This window comes from Plecotus auritus (genome assembly GCF_963455305.1).
Source record: "Plecotus auritus genome assembly, chromosome: 1".
NCBI classification, from domain to species: Eukaryota; Metazoa; Chordata; class Mammalia; order Chiroptera; family Vespertilionidae; genus Plecotus; species Plecotus auritus.
This window is the reverse complement of record NC_137770.1, coordinates 38,426,357-38,445,447: the sequence shown is the minus strand read 5'-3', so window position 1 is coordinate 38,445,447 and position 19,091 is coordinate 38,426,357. Positions and strand designations below refer to the sequence as shown.

The window sequence follows — 19,091 nt, the reverse complement described above, 5'->3', positions numbered from 1 at the left end:
CATTTGCACCTGCTACGTCTTCTGTCGAGAAAGCTCCACCACCACTCCTTCCCCCAGTCCCATAGTACCCCCATCTCTGCATGAATATTAGTCCCGCAGGGTAAGCCCTCCTTGGCTTGTAGGACTTACCACACTGTCTGTAATTACTTGCCTCCCATGGTTGACTTGTAGATTCTGTTAAGACTAGGACTTGATCTATTTGGCTTTTTATTAGATTCCTAGCACTTAGCACTCTGGAAAACACACAAAAGAAATATTTTTTGAGTAACTATCAGAGAAGTTAGCAACTGGGACACCAGTTAGGAAAAGGTATTGCAATGACCAGGGAAGAAATGAAGGAGTCTGAAGTCAGTCATTTACAGCAAAGAGCAGAAGAGATTTTAAGCAGCTAGTGTATGGATTGGGATCTTTGGAGATAAGCAATACAAATAGGGCACTGTCTCCCTTAAACAAGAAAGGAATTTACAGATTATAGAAGGATAGTCCGACAGCCAGCCCCAAGGACAAGAGAAGTCAGGGCGGCTCTGTGGGTAGAGATAGCAGACACTAATTGAGGGTGATCGCTTTGAGGCACTGTCAGAATAGTCTGCTTCAACCATTTTTAAACCCAATGTCATTTCTCTCAAGATCCCAGATCCTGCTCTACCCGGTTTGGCTCAGTGGATAGAGCGTCAGCCTGCTGACCAAAGGATGCCTGCTTGGATTCCGGTCAAGGGGGTGTATCTTGGTTGCAGGGTCCTCCCCAGCCTGGGCCCTGGTCTGGGCTTGTGCAGGAGGCAAACAATCGATGTTTCTCTCACATCAATGTTTCTCTCTGTCCTTCCCTCTCTCTTCCAATCTCCCTAAAAATCAATGGAAAAATAACCTTGGGTGAGGATTAACAACAACCAAAAATCCCAGGTCCTACGAGCAAGAATCTGATTGGTGTACCCCTTCCCTTGCCTGGTGGTCCCAGCAAGGCTACATTCAGGGGATGGGTAGTTTCCCAGAGAAAAGGGAGTGTAAATAAAGTAGGAAAAAGTTAGTGATAGTGTTATTTTTTAGAGAGACGTGATTTCTTTACCAAAGAATGTAATAGAGAATGAGTGGAAAACATTATTTTGTTGCGTAATTGATTTTAGTCAGGTAATTAAATCACAGACCTAATGACTAGGTCTATACAGTCTTGGTGGATGGCAAAGCCAGTTTAAATGAATTCATTACTTCAGTTTCTGTCAGCTCAGAAAAAAGAAATACTACTGTTCACAGCAGAGTCTAAGGAATATTGAGAGCATTACATGTTAAATAATTTTAATTCTTCATTTTATAATGACTGGTAATGATCAAATTTATTTTTAACAGGCTCACAGGCAAGAATACCAAGAGTTAACATTTCTTTCATGTTTTATTTTTTTAATTGTTTCAAACATGTTTTTATTGATTTTAGAGAGAGAACAAGGGAAAGGAGAGAGAGAAACATCAATGTTAGAGAGAAACATCTCAGCTGCCTCCTGCACACCCCCTACTGGGGATCAAGCCCGCCACCCTGTCTGTGCCCTGACCTGGAATCAAACCAGCGACCTTTTGGTGCATGGGACGAAGCTCATCCAACCGAGCCACACCAGCCAGGACATCATGTTTTAAATCTACCTGGCATGTAGCTGGTAGAGTATGAGACTTGTCCCACTGTAGTGATTCACTGATTGTTTTCTGCTATGTACCTATATTTTAGGACCTATACCTATATATCTATGTAACTATAAGGTATAAGGATTTTTTTAAAAATATATTTTATTGATTTTTTACAGAGAGGAAGGGAGAGGGATAGAGAGTTAGAAACATCGATGAGAGAGAAACATCAACCAGCTGCCTCCTGCACACCTCCTACTAGGGATGTGCCCACAACCAAGGTACATGCCCTTGACCAGAACCGAACCTGGGACCCTTCAGTCCACAGGCCGACGCTCTATCCACTGAGCCAAACCAGTTAGGGCAAAGATATAATGATTTTATATTTAACCGTAGTGTAGTATTTTAGAAAAATGGGAATTGGCTTACATGTACAATTTGGATATAGGTTTCCACATATTTCAGATGAAAATTACTGATAGATAATGATTGCTTTAAAAAGAAAGCCTTTAAAAGTCATGGAAGTCACTTGAGAAGAAACCCATCCCTCAGTGGGTCATCGTCTTCTATTGTAAAGCTTGCTGTACCCGTGTAATGGGCTTGTCCAGATACTTCCACTATAACTGCATTTAAATCCCCGCACTTTGCTTCCTGAAAAAAGAAGATGAAAGGAGTACAATATCAAAATACTGCATTCATATTGTATCTGGTTTAAGTCATATTGTTAATTTTCATCATTATAAAGAAAACCCAAAAGTTAATCCAATGAGAGGAGAGCGACCTGATCAGGTTTGTGTTACATAAACTAAGCTGTACAGTGGGAGACAACTGGAGAGGAGAGAAACTAGACACCCAGAACCCTGTGGAAAGGTAAGCTTAATTCATTGATTGAATCTACAGTCACTGCGGTAATTTTTAGTGAGGCTGGAGGAGAGCAAGATACTTTGGAGGGAGAACTGACAGGCCTGGGGACTGATATGTGGGAAGTAAGGAATAGAAATAAGCATGACTACAGCTTTTAGCTTCAAAGTGATGGGGAATGTAGCAGGAGAGGCATGTTTAGGAAGAAAGAACTTTTTAACAAGTTGAGTTTGCGATATCTCTGGGACAGTCATTTTGAGATGAGTTTACTGGACAGTTGGGAACATCCCTGTTAGACTCAGGACAGAAGCCCAGGGTAGGCATGGGAGGGAGAAAGGTCTGGAAGTCATCAGTGGGTGGCTGAGAGTTGAAACTTCAGAAGTGGGTGAAATTGCCCAGTGGCATCAAATTGCAGATGAGATGAGAAGGAAACTAAGGATAAAATGTTGGGGGCTTCTAAACGGAAGGAAGGGTAAGGAAGCGGGGCAGGGAAAGAGATGGAGAGACTGTCAGAGAGCCTGGAGGAGCCCAGACAGAGAGGAAAGGTCAGTGGTGCAAATGAAGATGTTCTGGCAAGTATGATAATAGGAAATAAATAACTTCAAATCTTCACTAGAGTATCTTTTCACTTTCTAATTTTTAAAAAACAGGATAACTGAAGCTTAAGGTAAATGTCAATTATGAGCTTAGGGTACAGTAATTTTATTATCTTTTTATAAAGCTGCTATAATATAAAGCCTCACTGAAAACTTACCTTGTCTAATAACAATATAATATAATGTTAACACTGTGGGGTCTGCTCAGAGAGATCCATGTTCGTAGTCTGGATCCATTACTCTGACTTTTGGCAAATTACCTAAACTCTCCAATTTATCATTTGTTAAAGAAGAATATATTACCTCCAAGGATTCTTGTGAGAATTAAATGATATGGCATGCATAATGTGTTTAGCTTGGAAACTGACATGTAGTGAAACATCCAATAAATATTATAGATTATTATTTTATCTTCATTTTGAGACTTGAAGACACTGTATTCCAAATTTTTGCATACAACATAATGGTTTGGTATCTCATAAGATCAGGTAATGTATAGGAATGCCTAACTTAATTCAATATTTAGAAAAATCAAACTTTAAAAACAGCTATATTTCCCTGGCCAGCTAGCTCAGTTGGTTGGAGCATCATCAGGTGCACCAAAGGGTGCAGGTTCAATTCCCGGCCAGGGCACATACCTAGGTTGCCAGTTGATTCCTCGGTTGGGGCACCTACAGGATGCAACCAAACACTGTTTCTCCCTCATCTCTTTCTTTTCTCTCTCTCTCTCTCTCTTTCTCTCTCTCTCTCTCATATCAATAAACATATCCTCTGGTTTATTGATTTTTTAAAAAAGCTATATTAGGATATAAAAGTATTAGGATTGCTATGTTGAAGGACTCTTTATGAGTGGATTCATTTACTAGATGTAAACAAGTTATCCTGTAGATTTTATTTATTGAGTAAATTCATTAATTAGCTCTATTAGCACATTTAATATTTGATTCCATTACAAAAATTCTGCCCTAACCGGTTTGGCTCAGTGGATAGAGCGTCGGCCTGCGGACTGAAGGGTCCCAGGTTCGATTCCGGTCAAGGGCATGTACCTTGGTTGCGGGCACATCCCCAGTAGGAGGTGTGCAGGAGGCAGCTGATTGATATTTCTCATCGATGTTTCTAACTCTCTATCCCTCTCCCTTCCTCTCTGTAAAAAATCAATAAAATATATATTTTTAAAAAATTCTGCCCACAACTTTTTAGGACTTTCACATCCTATTATAAAATGAAACACTCCTAGAATAAAAACAAGCAAAGAAGACATCCAAACTCTAGTTTAATGGTTCTCAGACATTGTGGTTCCAGGACCCCTTTATACCTTCAGGTCTGAGGACCTCAAAAGAGTTTTTGTTTACGTAGGTTTTATCTATTAATATTTGCTCTTTTAAAAAATTAAAGGTATATTTCATTAATTCGTTTTAAAAATAAACTCATTGCATGTTAACATAAACAACAAATTTTTGTGAAAATAACACTTGCCAAAACAAATACAAAAAAAAAAAAAAAACTAATGCGAAAGATGGCATTGTTTCACATTTTTTGAAACTTTCAATGTCTGGCTGTAAAGAAGACAGCTAGATCCTCATATCTGCTCCTACATTCAGTCAGCTGGGATAGCACATTATTCTGCCTCTGGAGAATTGTACACTCATGAGAGAATGAAAGTGAAAGGCAAATAATGTCTTAGTATTATTATGAATATTGTGTTGGCCTTGTGGACCCATGGAAAGGACCTTGGGAACCCCCGGGGTTTTCAAACCTCACTTTGAGAACCAATATCCTAGCTGAACAGTTCTTACAGTTCTGTTTGAAAATTGTCTTCTGAGAGCTGAGTGAAGAAACCCATCACACATCCAACTCACGCCTCTTCAGTCTCAAAAGTAACACATTTACAGAAGGAGATAAGGGCATCACTCACCCTCACAGCCTTCCCGGTGAATACTGAGCCAGTGGCACTGCTTTTAAAGGCTCTGGTCTGGTTCAGTTCCAGAAGCCCTTTGTGAAACTGTAAGGCAATTCGGGCTGTCACCCCTGAGCCCGTAGGACTTCGGTCAACCTGTGTCAGAATAAACGAAGATAAGAGTGTTCATATTGCTCCACTTCCACATCGCATGACTTTTGTGCCTAAAAATCACAGTTTTAATACCTGCTCATCTGCAAACACACAAATGTTGGTGGTTGGCTCCTCACTGTAAGTGTCTTTTCCATCTGTTAATATAGTTCCATACAGAAAGGCAAGGTCTTCACTATCAGGATGTGTAATTTTAAACTGAAAGTAACAAAAAATTATCAACCACATGTAAAATAAATACTTTGATTCAAGTTTATATTTTAAACAACATATATGGGGCACTCTTAGACATAATTTTTCCACCTTTATCATTTTTAAAACACCTTTTGGGTCAAGGCACTAAATGCTAGAATGACATCTTTGTCTAGATAAACAGTTTTATTGGAAATTGTGATTTTATTGATTTCAAAGAGAGGAAGGGAGAGGGAGAGAGAGATAGAAACATTAATGATGAGAAACATTGATGGCTGCCTCCTGCACGCCCCCTGCTGGGGATTGAACCTGCAACCTGGGCATGTGCCCTGACTGGGAATCAAACTGTGACCTCCTGGTTCATGGGTGGATGCTCAACCACTGAGTCACACTGGCCGGGTGGAAGTTTGAGTCCTTCCTAAGGAAGTTGCCCTGCACATAGCCTCTATTTATGGAACAGTCCTATTTTATACACACCCCCACTAAACACACACACACTCTTTGAGGCACTGAGCCTGGGATGGTCAATCCACGGGCTGGCCATGGCTGCTCAAACAGGAAGAGCTAAGGCAGTGGTCGGCAAACTGCGGCTCGCAAGCCACATGCGGCTCTTTGGCCCCTTGAGTGTGGCTCTTCCACAAAATACCACGGCCTGGGTGAGTCTATTTTGAAGAAGTGGCTTTAGAAGAAGTTTAAGTTTAAAAAATTTGGCTCTCAAAAGAAATTTCAATCGTTGTACTGTTGATATTTGGCTCTGTTGACTAATGAGTTTGCCGACCACTGAGCTAAGGCAATCATATCCTCACTCTCGGGAGCTTTAAGGAGATCATGTGGAGAAATCAGGCAATGGGTATCTAGAGCTAAAGTGAATACCAGTGATAGAGACAGACTGTGAGAAGCCAAGAGCAAGCAAAAGTTACAGGGATGCAGACACTAGTAGGTAAGAAAAACAACTGGATGGAAAAAGAATGATTTATTGTAAAGAATAAAGTCAGCCCAGGTGGCTGTGGCTCAGCGGTTGAGCATGAACCTAGGAACCAAGAGGTCTCCGGTTGGATTTCTGGTCAGGGCACATGCCCAAGTTGCAGGCTGGACCCCCAGTGGGGGCGTGCAGGAGGCACCTGATCAATGATTCTTTCTCATCATTGATATTTACTAATCTCTCTCTCTCCCTCTTCCTTCCTCTCTGAAATCAAGAAAAATATATATTTTTTAAAAGAATGAAGTCAACTGGTATCATGAAAATCAGCAGTTTTGATGGCAGCAACAGTACTGACCTGAGCTTTCACTGCCTCTGTCACTGTACTTGCTGCATCCACAAGGTCCCTTGTCTTTGCAGAACAAACATCGAGTCCTAACTTTTCAGCACTAACAAATGCATAAAATGCACCACCATATGCAATGTCCACTACCACCTTCCCGTGACCAGGAACATCCACCAGGAGATCTAAAAAAGATGTGTTTGAATAAGCGTTTTAGTAGTTTAGCAATATAAATCATAAAATTTGTCATATGTTTATGTTGCGGGGGGTGGGGGTGGGGAGTGTAGAGGAAGTAGGGGGTTCTTCCTATCACAAAAAGGAATGAAACAAAAATCCATCTTCCAAACGAGTAAGCATCAAGTAAATAATAATAGACCTTTAGCTAAGTACACCTTTCTATTTTTAACTTGATGTTTGCATAAGTTATACACTTGAATGCATGTTTTCCTTAAATTATACATGCATATTTATTAACTATTCTGTGTATCTTTTTTTCTAGGAAACATCATAGAGACAAGAGAGAGAAAAACCCTGGGACATCAACGTGTGAAAACTACCAAGGAAAATGTAGGTCCCCTCTCATACTACTAGGAATGGTTTTAAATAGTGAGGATTTGGAGCCCTATTCACAAATTTGTTTTCTTCAAATCTAATGTCAAAACAAAATGCAAAAGAGACTTTTCCTATATGTTACATACAAACACTTATTCACATATATTTCATCTCATGCAAATACTGCAGGCAAATACTCAGAACAAGCCACTGTGCAATCACTGACCTTTATGGTATTATTTTGCATCAGGGTTTTTATAAGTATTTTAAGTGCCAACATATCCAAAGTTTCACCTGAAGGTCAGTTGTTTGAAATAATGCATTTACATTTCCAAAGGAATGAGGCTGGCTGATATTTCACGATATTAAAACTGTTTCCCTCCTTCTTGAATTTTCCTCTCTTTCTCCTCCCCAATTCCAGTGGGTTTGGTGATCACGGTCTCTGGGGGAGGCATATGGCAGGGGAGAAGCAGGTTTTGTGGAAAACGATCGCAGGGCGAGATTTGCTGGCAAAGGAGTGTCCTATATTTTATTTTTTCCATCACCATTTATCCCCTCTATGCCCTCTTCCACCTCCTCCTCCCCCCACAACCACCACACTGTTGTCCATGTCCATGAGTTCTCTCTCTTTTAAAATCTTACTGTTGAAAGTATTACATATGTCCCCCTTTTCCCGCCATTGACCCCCTCCAGCGAGTCTTTTTTCTACATTGTTCCATCCCCCACCGCTCCCCCACCCCCGCCCCCGCTGCTGCCTGCTCTCTAAAGGGAGAAATATTTCTCTTGGCCAATAGGGAAATTTCCCCTGGACTGAGAAAAGAGGCTAAGGTCCTGAGTGCAGAGGGCCTGTGTTAACCCCCCACACACGGCTGAGAGGCTGCAGGGTGTGACAGAGGCAGCAAGGAGGAGGGGGCAGGGGCAGGGGCCACATGGAAGGGGCCCGGTGATGCTTCCCTGGTAACCTGTGCAAGGCGAGGACCGAGAGGCCCTCCTCTCCGAGGCCTTGGCTATTTTCAGAAACCTTTGCTCACATATATATCAGGAAAAGGGGCAGCAAGTGGAGGGATGAAACTAAGTCAACCAATAAGGCAGAGTGGAGTCTCACATTAAGTTGTGAAAAATAAAGTATTTCTTGTATTCCTGAGTTTGCACAGTCCTACATAGGTACCGGTATGCGATCAGTTACAGACTAGCCCACAGAGCCCTTTCTACATGTGACGTGTCAAAACACAGCAAAGTTATCATCAAAAGAGTGAAACATGCCTGAGGAACTGAACAGCAAACCTGAATGAAAAAGGTCTTTATCTGGATGCTGGTGCAACATGAAAAGCACATTCAATAAGAGGAGAATGAGGAATTCGATGGAAATAAGGGACTGCTAGAAAGCTAAGTGTGGCTTGGGCGTCCTCATGTGTAAAATGGCATTGCTATTCCCCCCAAAAAGGTTTCCTTTGAGAATTCCATGTGATAATGTGTGCGGAGTGGTTGGCACAGATTAGTAATGTAATAAATGTTGATATTAAAGCCAATAGGAACAGAACTCTTAAGAGAACCAGTTGTTTACATTCGTCAATCAGCATATTCTCCTCCAAATTTCATTTTAGTTATTCATTTAACAAATGTTAACTACCTACTGTTCTAGCACTTGAATACAGTGAACAGAATTCTGGGGTTTTCATTATGGCAGGTGGAGTGGAGGTGGACTCAGCAATTTTCTGGGTGGGCACTGTTGTCATCTTCATTTTACAGACATGACATTGAGGAACAGAAACCCTTTCACAAGGTCACCACGATGAGGAAGGACAGATAGTGATCTTGATTGAACACTGTCAGTCCACTTTTTGTATTTTTCTAAGTAGAGAATAGGATTTCGTTTTCTTTTAAAATATATTTTTATTGATTTCAGAGAGGAAGGAAGAGGGAGAGAGAGAAACATCAGTAGAGAGAATCATTGGTCGGCTGCCTCCCACATGCCCCCCAGCACGCCCCACACTGGGGATCAAGCCCATAACCCGGGCATGTGCCCTGACCGGGAATCCAACCGTGACCTCCTGGTTCATAGGTCGACGTTCAACCTCTGAGCCACGCCAGCCGGGCAAGATGTCATTTTCTCAGGAACTACTGAGCTGATGGGTTGGCTGCCCCTGCCATCACTTGCCCAAATTGAGGTGGTGGAGATCCTGCTGCCTGCTGTCATTTCCCACAAGACCTAGAGTGCTTCCCACCTGCTGCTGCTGAGGTGGCTTAGGTGCCAAGTCAGTTAAACTGTTGAGGTTTTTGAGATGAAATCTAAACAAAGACTCCTGTCTCCCTCCAGTGCTTCCCAATGCAGATATGACACCATTCTCTCCTAAAGGGGAAAGTGGCATCTATTTGCTCTAAGAATGAGCCTGGGCTATCACAGCATCATTCAGAATCAGGCTAACCTGGAATCCAAATCCTAGAGGAGGATTAAGAGCGAACTATCAGAATGATATGCATGGCTTGAAGGCTTTGAAAAAAAGAAGTGATAACCCTATTCCTGGCTGGACTAAATTAGCTCCCAGCTCACTTACAGTCATGACTACTCAAGCATCCTCACTGATAGAATTCAGCCCTTTGGAGGGATTTCCCTCTATGTGAGGATGCTAGTTATTAGACAGTTATTACATGGCACACAGGCTCTGTACTAGGGACCCCCCAAAACCTTCTGAAGGCTCAACACACCTAGAGGACTAACTAGTAACCTTATATATTCAGTAGTCTCTGTCTTGGAATATGTCTATTTTTAAATTCTAAGTAGTGCCTTACACGTTCTCATTTAATCCTCACAAAAAAACTCAATTCGATAACACATGAAGTATAGACTCAGAGAGGTTAAGTAATTTGACGAAAGCTGCACAGCCTTATAGGGTTGTCAGGCTTTGAACCCAAGCAAAGTCTGTTTCGGTTTTTAAAAAATAAGAGCAACAGTTTTAGCGACATCAGTACTTTCACGATTTATAAGTTGCCTAGTTCATTCTCATTTAATTTCCTCCCCAAGAAGTGGAGAAGCGCTTTTTCCAGATCAGTCTCAGTAACCTGTCAGAGGGGATAGTGTGTCTAGCGAGGGTATTCTCAGCCAGCCTGGAACCTGGACCCATTGGCTGTTCTTTGCTCTTTGACTCTAGCCGACCTAGCTTTAGCCGATTGTGAAATCTAGGAATGCCCGCCGAGTGGGGAACGAGGCGCGCTGAGAGAGCGCGGAATTCTCCACGTCTCAAGGCTCTCTCAGGACCACAGGCCCACGGACCTGGGTGTTCATTGAATTGCATGCTCCGCATAAATCCGGAAGGCTATCTGCAGTGGCTTAGAATTACCTTTTTATTATTTGCAAAGGCTGTGGGTTGGGTTAGTTGCGCGGCGTGGGTTCCAGCCCGGAGAACGAGTGCAGTTAGTAGCGTCTCGGGTTGCAGCTCGAGGGTGGGAGGTCCCACCGGTTACCTGTGGCCAGCACGAAGGCCGGGACGCTGTGGAAGCGCACCGGGCCGCGGCTGAGGCCGCCCTCGCACTCCACGAAGGCGGCCACCAGCCCGCAAGGGCAGTGGATGTTGACACGGGCCTCGCGGGCGCCGGCCGGGGGCGCAGCCACCAGCCCGAAGTCGAGGGCGAAGCGGCCCAGCGCCAGCACAGCGTGACCGCACATGGAGCTGTAGCCTTCGTTGTGCAGGAACAGGACGCCCAGGTGCGCGTCTGGCAGCTCGCTCGGCACCAGCACGGCCCCGTACATGTCCCGGTGCCCACGGGGTTCGTACAGGAGCCGTCGCCGCACGTGATCCAGGTGCTGGCGCATGTAGCGCCGCTTGGCCAGCAGCGTGGGGCCCGCCACCTCCGGACACCCCGCCAGCACGATGCGCAGGGGCTCGCCGCCCGTGTGCATGTCCACCACAGACAGCGCCGGCGTGCCCGGGTCGTGCGGGGGCAGCCGGAGCGGCGCCAGCGAGCTCTCGGTGGTCTGCATGGGGAACACGACTACAGCTCGGCTGCGCGCGCTGCAAACCCAGGGCCCACCCGCGGCCTGGACGCCTGAGAGGTAGGACCCGCGGCCTCCTAGGGGGCGGGGCCTCGGAGCCCGGACGGGGAAGCGCGAGGCGGGGGCGGAGCTTCGGAGCGGTCGCCCGGGTTACCAGGAGGCGGAACCGCCGAGGCGTCCGTGGCCCGGATGTCCGGGCGCAGCGGGCCCTTGGGCTGATCCTGGAGCTTCTCCAAGGAAACTTACCAGCGGCCAATGGGTGAGTGGTCGCTGGGGTCCTGGGAGCGTTTGCAAAAGTCCCTGCTTCTTCCCCTGGCTGCTGCGCGGGGCTCGGCTCATCCTCGCTCCTTGCTCCTCCACCCCTGGCCGTGGGGACGCGCCCTACACTCTTCTGGGGATGGGGGTGGGGGTCGGGGGCCTCGGCTCCTGCCCGGATGCGGAGGGGAGGCCGCTGCGCGCTGGGCGGCATGGGCTAGTCCTCTGTTGTTGCGTTCGAAGCGTCACTTCAGTCTCCGTGTCAGTCCCTTGTTTAACACTCACAAGGGTTGGCTTCACAGTTTAGGGTGCTGACGTTAGTGCAGAAACACAGCCAAGGGAGCAGAGGCTGATTGCCGCATAACTATTGTCTCCTGCTTCAGCATCAGTCCTAAGTGTAGGGGGCCCTTCACAAAGATTGCAAAAATCCAAGTCAAAATGTTAGCTCTCCTTTACTGCAGGGAATGTAAGGAAAGTGAACGGACACTGGGAGTCAGGGTTTGTTCGGCTGATGATAAGCTCTTGCTGGTTTTCAGGACTTGGGGGTTAAGAAACTTTACTTACATTCAAATATATTTATTAAGCATCTACTATATGCAAAGCCTGTGTAGAAAAACTTCCAATTCTTTAAGCTGGGTCTTCTCAAAAAATCAATTCATTTCCATCTATTAGTTTAGAGCATTGTGATTACAGTTGGTTTAAAAATAAGTGTCAAGCCCGTGGATTAAAAAACATAAAAAATTTGATAAAAGTGAAAATATTAAACTTGAGGCATTTTAGTCAGTGTTATTTCTGTTGCCTTTTTTTTTCTCAACTGCAAAAGGAGAAAAAAATCAAAAGTCTACTCAAATTTGAAAGGAGAAAGGGCATTGTGGACCAGACAATCTCTAAATTGTGAATTCCTGAAGAATTTGGGAAATGATTGTTCATCATAATTATAAAATGCATAATTTTCAAATTAATTTGCATTTGACCACAGTTGTTTTGGAATTATTCCACACTAGGCTAAAGGTTCATTGAAGGCAGGGACTGTCATGTTCCTCTGTGGCTCTTTAGTTGTCCCTAACCAGTGGAATCTGACATTTAATGCATGTTCGTTGAATGAGTGAATCAGTGAAGGAAGGGAACTGTCCCTGATGAAAAAAAAAATCCTCCTTCAATAACCTCTACCTGTTGATGAGGTCAAAGACAATCCGTGGGCCCTGAGTTGTTTTGTAAAGAACAGCTGCTTTTCATTTTCCCCAAGCCTGGAGATTCAGGCAGTGGTTCCCAAGCATGGGTCAGAGGCCCAGTGACAGCCTGGATGAAATTTTCACCTGTCCTTGACAAAAGTTAGGACAATGTAAATAAGCCTTATATAAAGGTGAATTTATTTACTCTAAAGGCCTGCTCTTTATTCTGAAATTATGTTCTTTCTGCTTTTCTGGTATTAAAATGTGTTCTGTTCTGAAAGGAGGTGATAATAGATAGTGTCTGTGTGTGTGTTTGTGTTTGTGCACGTGCACTTAATGTCCTGACTGAGCAAAATAAAAAGTAGTGATCCTCTACTAATCCTCTTATTAGAAAACCAGTTAAATTCAGAAGTCACCATCTAATCAAGGGGAGTGGCTGGCTGGAGCTGCTGGAGACAGGCCAGGTTAGGCTTTGAGTTCTAGGGATACCTCCTGACCTGCAGGTAGAGGACTGAGGATGTTAATCATAAGAAACAGTATTAAGAACAAGGTTCCAATATAACTTTGTGCAGTGTCGTGTCACAGTGTAAAGGAGAAATTTAATTTTTAAAATAAATGCACAAGACTTTTGCCTCAATACATATGATTATTTTATTTGAAACTGTACTGAGATATTTTCTGCCAAGTGCTTCAACTATTACTGCATTATTTTTTTATAATCACAAAAGATGTTACTGTACTGGCATTTGTTTTTAAAAAGCTGTCGATATTCAACCAGCATGCCTTGGACTTTACTGTGGGAAGACCCTATTATTTAAAAATGGCTCAACTGAACTATATGGAGAATGTGGGGTAAGTCTTAATGTTTGTATGTTAGTTCATTTGTAAAATCTTTTTGCTTTTGAAATATTTTCACATGTAGTATATCTTTTTTCTTCAGTCTACTTATTATAAAAGACTAGGCATTAATAAAATCTTTGTGTTGTTGTATTGATTGTCTATAATACATCTTTCTTTACAGTTACAGTGTTTTTAAGAACATTTTGTAATTTTTAAAATATTTTTAAAATATATTTTATTGATTTTTTACAGAGAGGAAGGGAGAGGGATAGAGAGTTAGAAACATCGATGAGAGAGAAACATCAATCAGCTGCCTCCTGCACACCTCCTACTGGGGATGTGCCCGCAACCAAGGTACATGCCCTTGACTGGAATCGAACCTGGGACCTTTCAGTCCACAGGCCAACGCTCTATTCACTGAGCCAAACCAGTTAGGGCAAGAACATTTTATAATTGTAGAGTAATTTTAAATTATTTTTTATTAATGATATAGTACGGTGACTTGTAAGTTATCCAAGTAAGTTAACATTACAATTTCAGAACACTTGTTTGCAGTTATTTTGAAACGATGTTAATAGCTAAGTTTGTCATTTAATATTAGTCGACTATTTTAGTAACTTAGTAAAAGGACTCCTTTCAGAGCATTATACAGATATAGGCAAATACAGTGTAGATTTCTTTTTATTTTACTTACGCTTTCTCTTTTTTATATCTAAAAGTTGCACATGTAAACAGATGTTTAAACAGAAATGGGACATTATATAGAAAGATTTTGGGGGTGCTAATGTTCTAAAGTAACACCTGTACATAAAATATTATTTTTATATGTTGTAGGTGTGTCCAAGAGGACAGAGAACAAACGCACAGAAATACTGCCAGCCTTGCACAGAGTCTCCAGAGCTCTATGATTGGCTCTACCTTGGATTCATGGCTATGCTTCCTCTTGTTTTGCATTGGTTCTTCATTGAATGGTACTCGGGGAAAAAGAGGTTAGCACTTCCTTTGAGTGTTTCTGGATGGACTGATGCTGGAATAATTACTAGTTAGAATCAAGTAATTATACTTCTGTTGTTTGTTTTAAAAGTGGTAAGCCTGTTTTGGTTTTATATTCTGATTATTTTTGATTGTGGCAAGAAAACTTAATGGTAGGGCATGCCTCAATATTTATTGAGGGAATTATCCTTTGTTTTACTTTAAATGAGCTTGAAGGAACTTTTTTTTTTTTACATGTCTTTTTTGTTGTTGAAGAAATTGAAAACATTTTTAAATTATCATCTTTATTGTTTTTTTTTACAAAGAATTGCTTTGTTGTTCTAGAACTAATAATTTGTGATTTAATTTACTACCAGTAATCTATTATAATGTAGTTAAAATGCTGTAGCCGCAACCTAGTTATGAAAACTCATACTAGCACATTATCTCCATAAGCATTTATTAAGCACTGTGTTTTATAAGATCAGAGGAGGAGATACACAAATAACTGACATGGTTTATAGTCATCTTTTAGAGAAGACAAAGGCATATACAACTGTAATATAAGTCAGTCTTAAAACTGTAAAAGCACTGTAAACAAAATGCTCTGGAATCGTAAAGAAAGAAAAAGATAAATTGTGCCTGGTAGGATCTTAAAGACTTGGAAAAAAAAAAAAAAAAGCTATTTTAGGCAGAGGAAAGAGTTTGAGCATGGAGGTATGAAATGTGTGCCCTGTTAGGGTGGGAATGGACATAGTCGCCAGTGGTCAAAGTGTGGATTGCTTATGAAAGAAAGGTGATGAAAGGAGAGTGGGGAAGATAGGCTTCGGCCAACATGTGAGGGTTCTTGATGAGGATGTGAATTTTATTCTACTGGGAATAAGGACCCAAATTCTACCTTAGTATATATTAGCCATACTATGTATGGCTTAGTATATATGACTTTTAGTTCCTCTAACCTCTCAGTATCTTTCCTGCTTTAGGTCCTTTCCCTATCCCAAACTCTTTTCTCTGCCTGAAATACTTTCTTGTCCCTCTAACTGCAACTTTTTACCTAGCTGCCTTTTCCCCCTTCAGTTTAAATTACACCTACTCGGAGAGGCCTTCCCTGACCCAATCTAAAGTAGGTCTGTCGCTTAGCACTCTTCATTTGTTTTTGTTTTGATTTAGCACTCAACACAATTTATAGTTAAGTTTGTTTCCTCAGTTAGCGTTCCGCCCACCCCTGACTGTCAGCTCCAAGAGGGCAGTGACACTCTGTCCTCTGTGGAATCTGCAGAGACCAGCACAGCAGCTGGCCCGTGAGAGATGCCCACTCAGTATTTGCCGAGTGAATGACTTATTCATGAAGGTTTGGTTTAGAGAAGTAACGTCCTTGGATGTGTATTTTAGGAAGATGACTTCTGTGGAGGGTAGATTAGAGGAGAGATACATTAGAAGGCTGTGGCCCAAGAAACAGAGATGGCCAGTCTCAGGTCCTGGGAACCAAGTGGACAGGATGGTCAGATGGAAGTGGAATCAGCACTTTTCTGGATCCTACTTAATAAGTCCACGGTGATTATTTATGTTAGAAAAGCATTCATTACTTTTCAGAAGAACATATAGATTTTTTTAAAGCTCTCATTCTTTTTAAGATTTTTGTTATAGAATAATGAGAGATGACAATGAAAAGGATGTGATGCGCATAAAGCTAAAATAGAATAAATGCTCAGTTAATTGTTGGAACTTCTCGGCTCAAAGTAGAGAAGAGATGGGGGTAACAGATGTAGCTTCCAAATGCATTAGAACTAAAACATCAGGTGTATTTTGAGGGAGGATCTTGGAGCAGAGGGTAGCAAAAAGCAGTGATGAGTGGTAGGCAGGAGAGGAGGTGGATTTAAAAAGGAGTTGACATAACTGCTTTGCCTAGCAAGTTGGTAGCAAGTAACACAAGGGCCATCTTTCATTTTCCTGAGACGTTGCACTTTTTTTTTCTTCTTAATTTCAGAGAAGAAGGGGGGGTGGTGGAGAAAGAGAGAAAACCATCAATGATGAGAGAGAATCATTGATCGGCTGCCTCCTGCATGTTCCGTACTGGGGATCAAGCCCCAACCAGGGCATGCACCCCAACTGGGAATCGAACCGTGACCTCCTGGTTCATAGGTCGACGCTCAACCACTGAGGCACACCAGCCGGGTGAGATGTTGCACTTTTAATGAAGGTAGCAGGGCCCTAGCTAATCAGTGTTTCTCAACCTTTTTTTTCATTATCACCTCTTTAAAAAAACCTTATAGATAACCTTTCGTTCCTTAATTCCATCTACCCTCATGAAATTTAAATTTGTTTATGTAATGTGTGTATATATATGTACATTATTATAAAAAGTGTAGGGGTATTTTACCCACAAGGACCAATTCTTGCCCCCTGGGGAGTGATATCACCTATTGAGAATGCGTGGCTAGATAATAATCAAAACTCCTTTCTGGCACCCTTGCTTCTTCTAGAGTTTAGTATTAAATTTGTTTTTCTTTAAGATCAGGGCAAGATAAGCAGAAATTGCATATTTTTATGTAATGCAGTCAGAAGCTTTGCTTCTTATGTGATTTGTATTTATATAATTTACAACTTTTCACATATTCTCATTCAACAGTCTTTAGGGATATTTGCAATACATTGCAGGATTCAGAGATGACTAAATTGTGGATGTTCATGGTCCAGTGGATGAGATGACAAACTTTCACATATGTATCAGGTCCTATACTAGAGGCATGTGCAGGGATTTAAGGCTGCATGAAGAAGTTAATTTTACCTTCTCAACTAGGACGGTGTCATAGAAGAAAAAACTGATTTTAAGCTAGACTTTGAAAAATAATAGTTTTTGATAGAATAATTGCAGAATCTGTCAGACATAAGGAAAAAGATGTGCAAATGTATAGAAGCAAAAGCTCTGTGTAATCAAAAAATGAGAGCAGAGAATGCTGTGAAAATAAAAGTGTGGGGGGGGCTTAATGAGGCCAGAATATAAAGAGATTGGGACTTGGGAAGTCTTAGGAAATGTTCATTAAACGGAGAGATGACCCCAGAGCTGATGTTGAAGGATGCCGTTTGCCAGATGGGGAAATACGTTTTGAGGGGGAGTGTGAAGCATACCCAGATTTGTGAGGGGTGAGTGATTTAGTAGGGCCAGAAGGTGTGGAAGATAAGGCTGGTGAGGAGTATTTTTCCTAAAAGGCAAAGGGGACTCAGTGAGGTACTTGAATAAGGATAGTTTGAGGATAAATTTCATTTGGTAAAGATCACATGGTTGACTGCAGCTGGATTGAAAGGGAGCATGATAAGAGACCAGTAAGAGGGCTAAAACAATGGCAAGAAATGATGAGATTAAAATTTTGTCCCTAGAAATGTGAATTCTATAAGGAAAGAGAAGATTGGATTATATATGAAAGTGTAAATGTTTATTTATGTATCCAGTGTTTTCAACTGTGTAAAATGGTGCTAGGGTTCTGCTTCCAACAGTATGGGCTAATCATGAGCTCCAGGTGGCCGACCTGCATGACATTCTTAAGTCTGTGGAAGATAAACTAAGACATTGCTGGTCTTCTGGAGTTAGGGGAGAGCTCCAAGAACTCTTCTCTTTCAGAAAACAAACCCATCCGGAGCTGGGGCCAGAGTGACAAAGCAGGCAGTGGGGTGGGAGGGTTAATTGTTGAAAGCAGCAGTGCTATTGGATACTGAATCATGGGCAGCCATTGCTAAGCCTAGATTCTCAAGGGGCTGAAGCCCAAGGTAGTCGTGTGCATGGCACCTGGCGAAAGCAATAAATCCTTTTTGCTAGAAAGCTTCCCCATTCTCAAGTTAGGCCTATAAGACTTTGGTTTAAGATCTATTAATGATCTCGTAATCTGTGATTAGTAAACAAAATAAGCACTATGACTGAGCGTTGGTAGTCATAACAAATAGTATATGCTCCCAGAGGCCTACAGATAATGGACTTATAGCTACAGAGTATGTACCTGTTACCTTTATAATGTTCAAAGAAATAGAGGGTGCAGTCACAAGGGTCTCCAGTCAGTAAGAGATTTGGTTAAAAAAAAAAAAAAAAAGAGGCATTTCTAATGAAAATTTATACTTGTCCCTCAAAACGGTAGGTCAATTACTAGATTAAACAGTTGAAGATAGAATTAGTGAATTAGAAAAAATATACATAAAGAAATAACAAAATGCAGCACTGAGAGAAGGAGATAGAAAATATGAAATACGTTAAGATGTGGAACATAGAATGAGAAGCTGTACTATGTATCTGTACTACCTAGTGGGAATCCACTCCAGCTCAGGTAAACATTCAGACTTAAGAGACTGTCATAGGTCATACTGACTGCCAGTGTACTCAGAAGGAGCACAGCTGACAGCAGGGCAGCATCAGGCATTCCTTGTCAGCAGTAGCTTTTCAGCAGTTGTGCTCAGCTTCGAGGAAATGAGATCCACAGTGAGTGGGTGTGAGAGTCGTCCAGGCTTAGCCTATGCTCCAGAGGAGCCAGAATAGTTTTGAGGCATAAGTACAATGAGAATAAAAACTTTAGGAAATGGCTAGCCCTGGCCCTGGCTCAGGTGGTTGGGCTTCGTCCAGGGCACCGAAAGGTTGCTGGTTCCATTCCTGGTCAGAGCATATGCCCAGGTTGTGGGCTTGATCCCTAGTAGGAGGCGTGCAGGAGGCATGTTTCCCTCTCACATCAATATTTCTTT

At 42.2% G+C, this 19,091-nt stretch overlaps 2 protein-coding genes across 7 annotated transcripts in view; one reads left to right on the top strand and one right to left on the bottom strand.

Annotated features, from left to right (window-relative positions):
- JKAMP (JNK1/MAPK8 associated membrane protein) overlaps positions 1-19,091 on the top strand; it is a 32,456-nt gene that overhangs the window by 3,165 nt on the left and 10,200 nt on the right. For 2 of the 6 annotated variants that reach the window (XM_080645339.1, XM_080645334.1), the window contains exons 2-4: positions 7,087-7,154; positions 13,318-13,409; positions 14,232-14,386. In XM_080645339.1, coding sequence (XP_080501465.1) covers positions 14,325-14,386 — 62 coding nt within the window. In that variant the 5' untranslated portion in view covers positions 7,087-7,154; positions 13,318-13,409; positions 14,232-14,324. Of the gene's footprint in view, positions 1-7,086; positions 7,155-10,927; positions 11,390-13,285; positions 13,410-14,231; positions 14,387-19,091 lie in introns of those variants that run through there. The other 4 variants (XM_080645338.1, XM_080645337.1, XM_080645336.1 and 1 more) reach the window with 4 other exon arrangements.
- L3HYPDH (trans-L-3-hydroxyproline dehydratase) lies at positions 1,395-11,225 on the bottom strand. Its single transcript, XM_080645319.1, has 5 exons — positions 10,602-11,225; positions 6,603-6,772; positions 5,209-5,331; positions 4,981-5,118; positions 1,395-2,259 (listed from the first exon to the last, which is right to left on the bottom strand). Exons 1-5 carry the CDS (start codon positions 11,116-11,118, stop codon positions 2,134-2,136), a joined length of 1,074 nt encoding a protein of 357 aa, XP_080501445.1. The 5' UTR covers positions 11,119-11,225; the 3' UTR covers positions 1,395-2,133.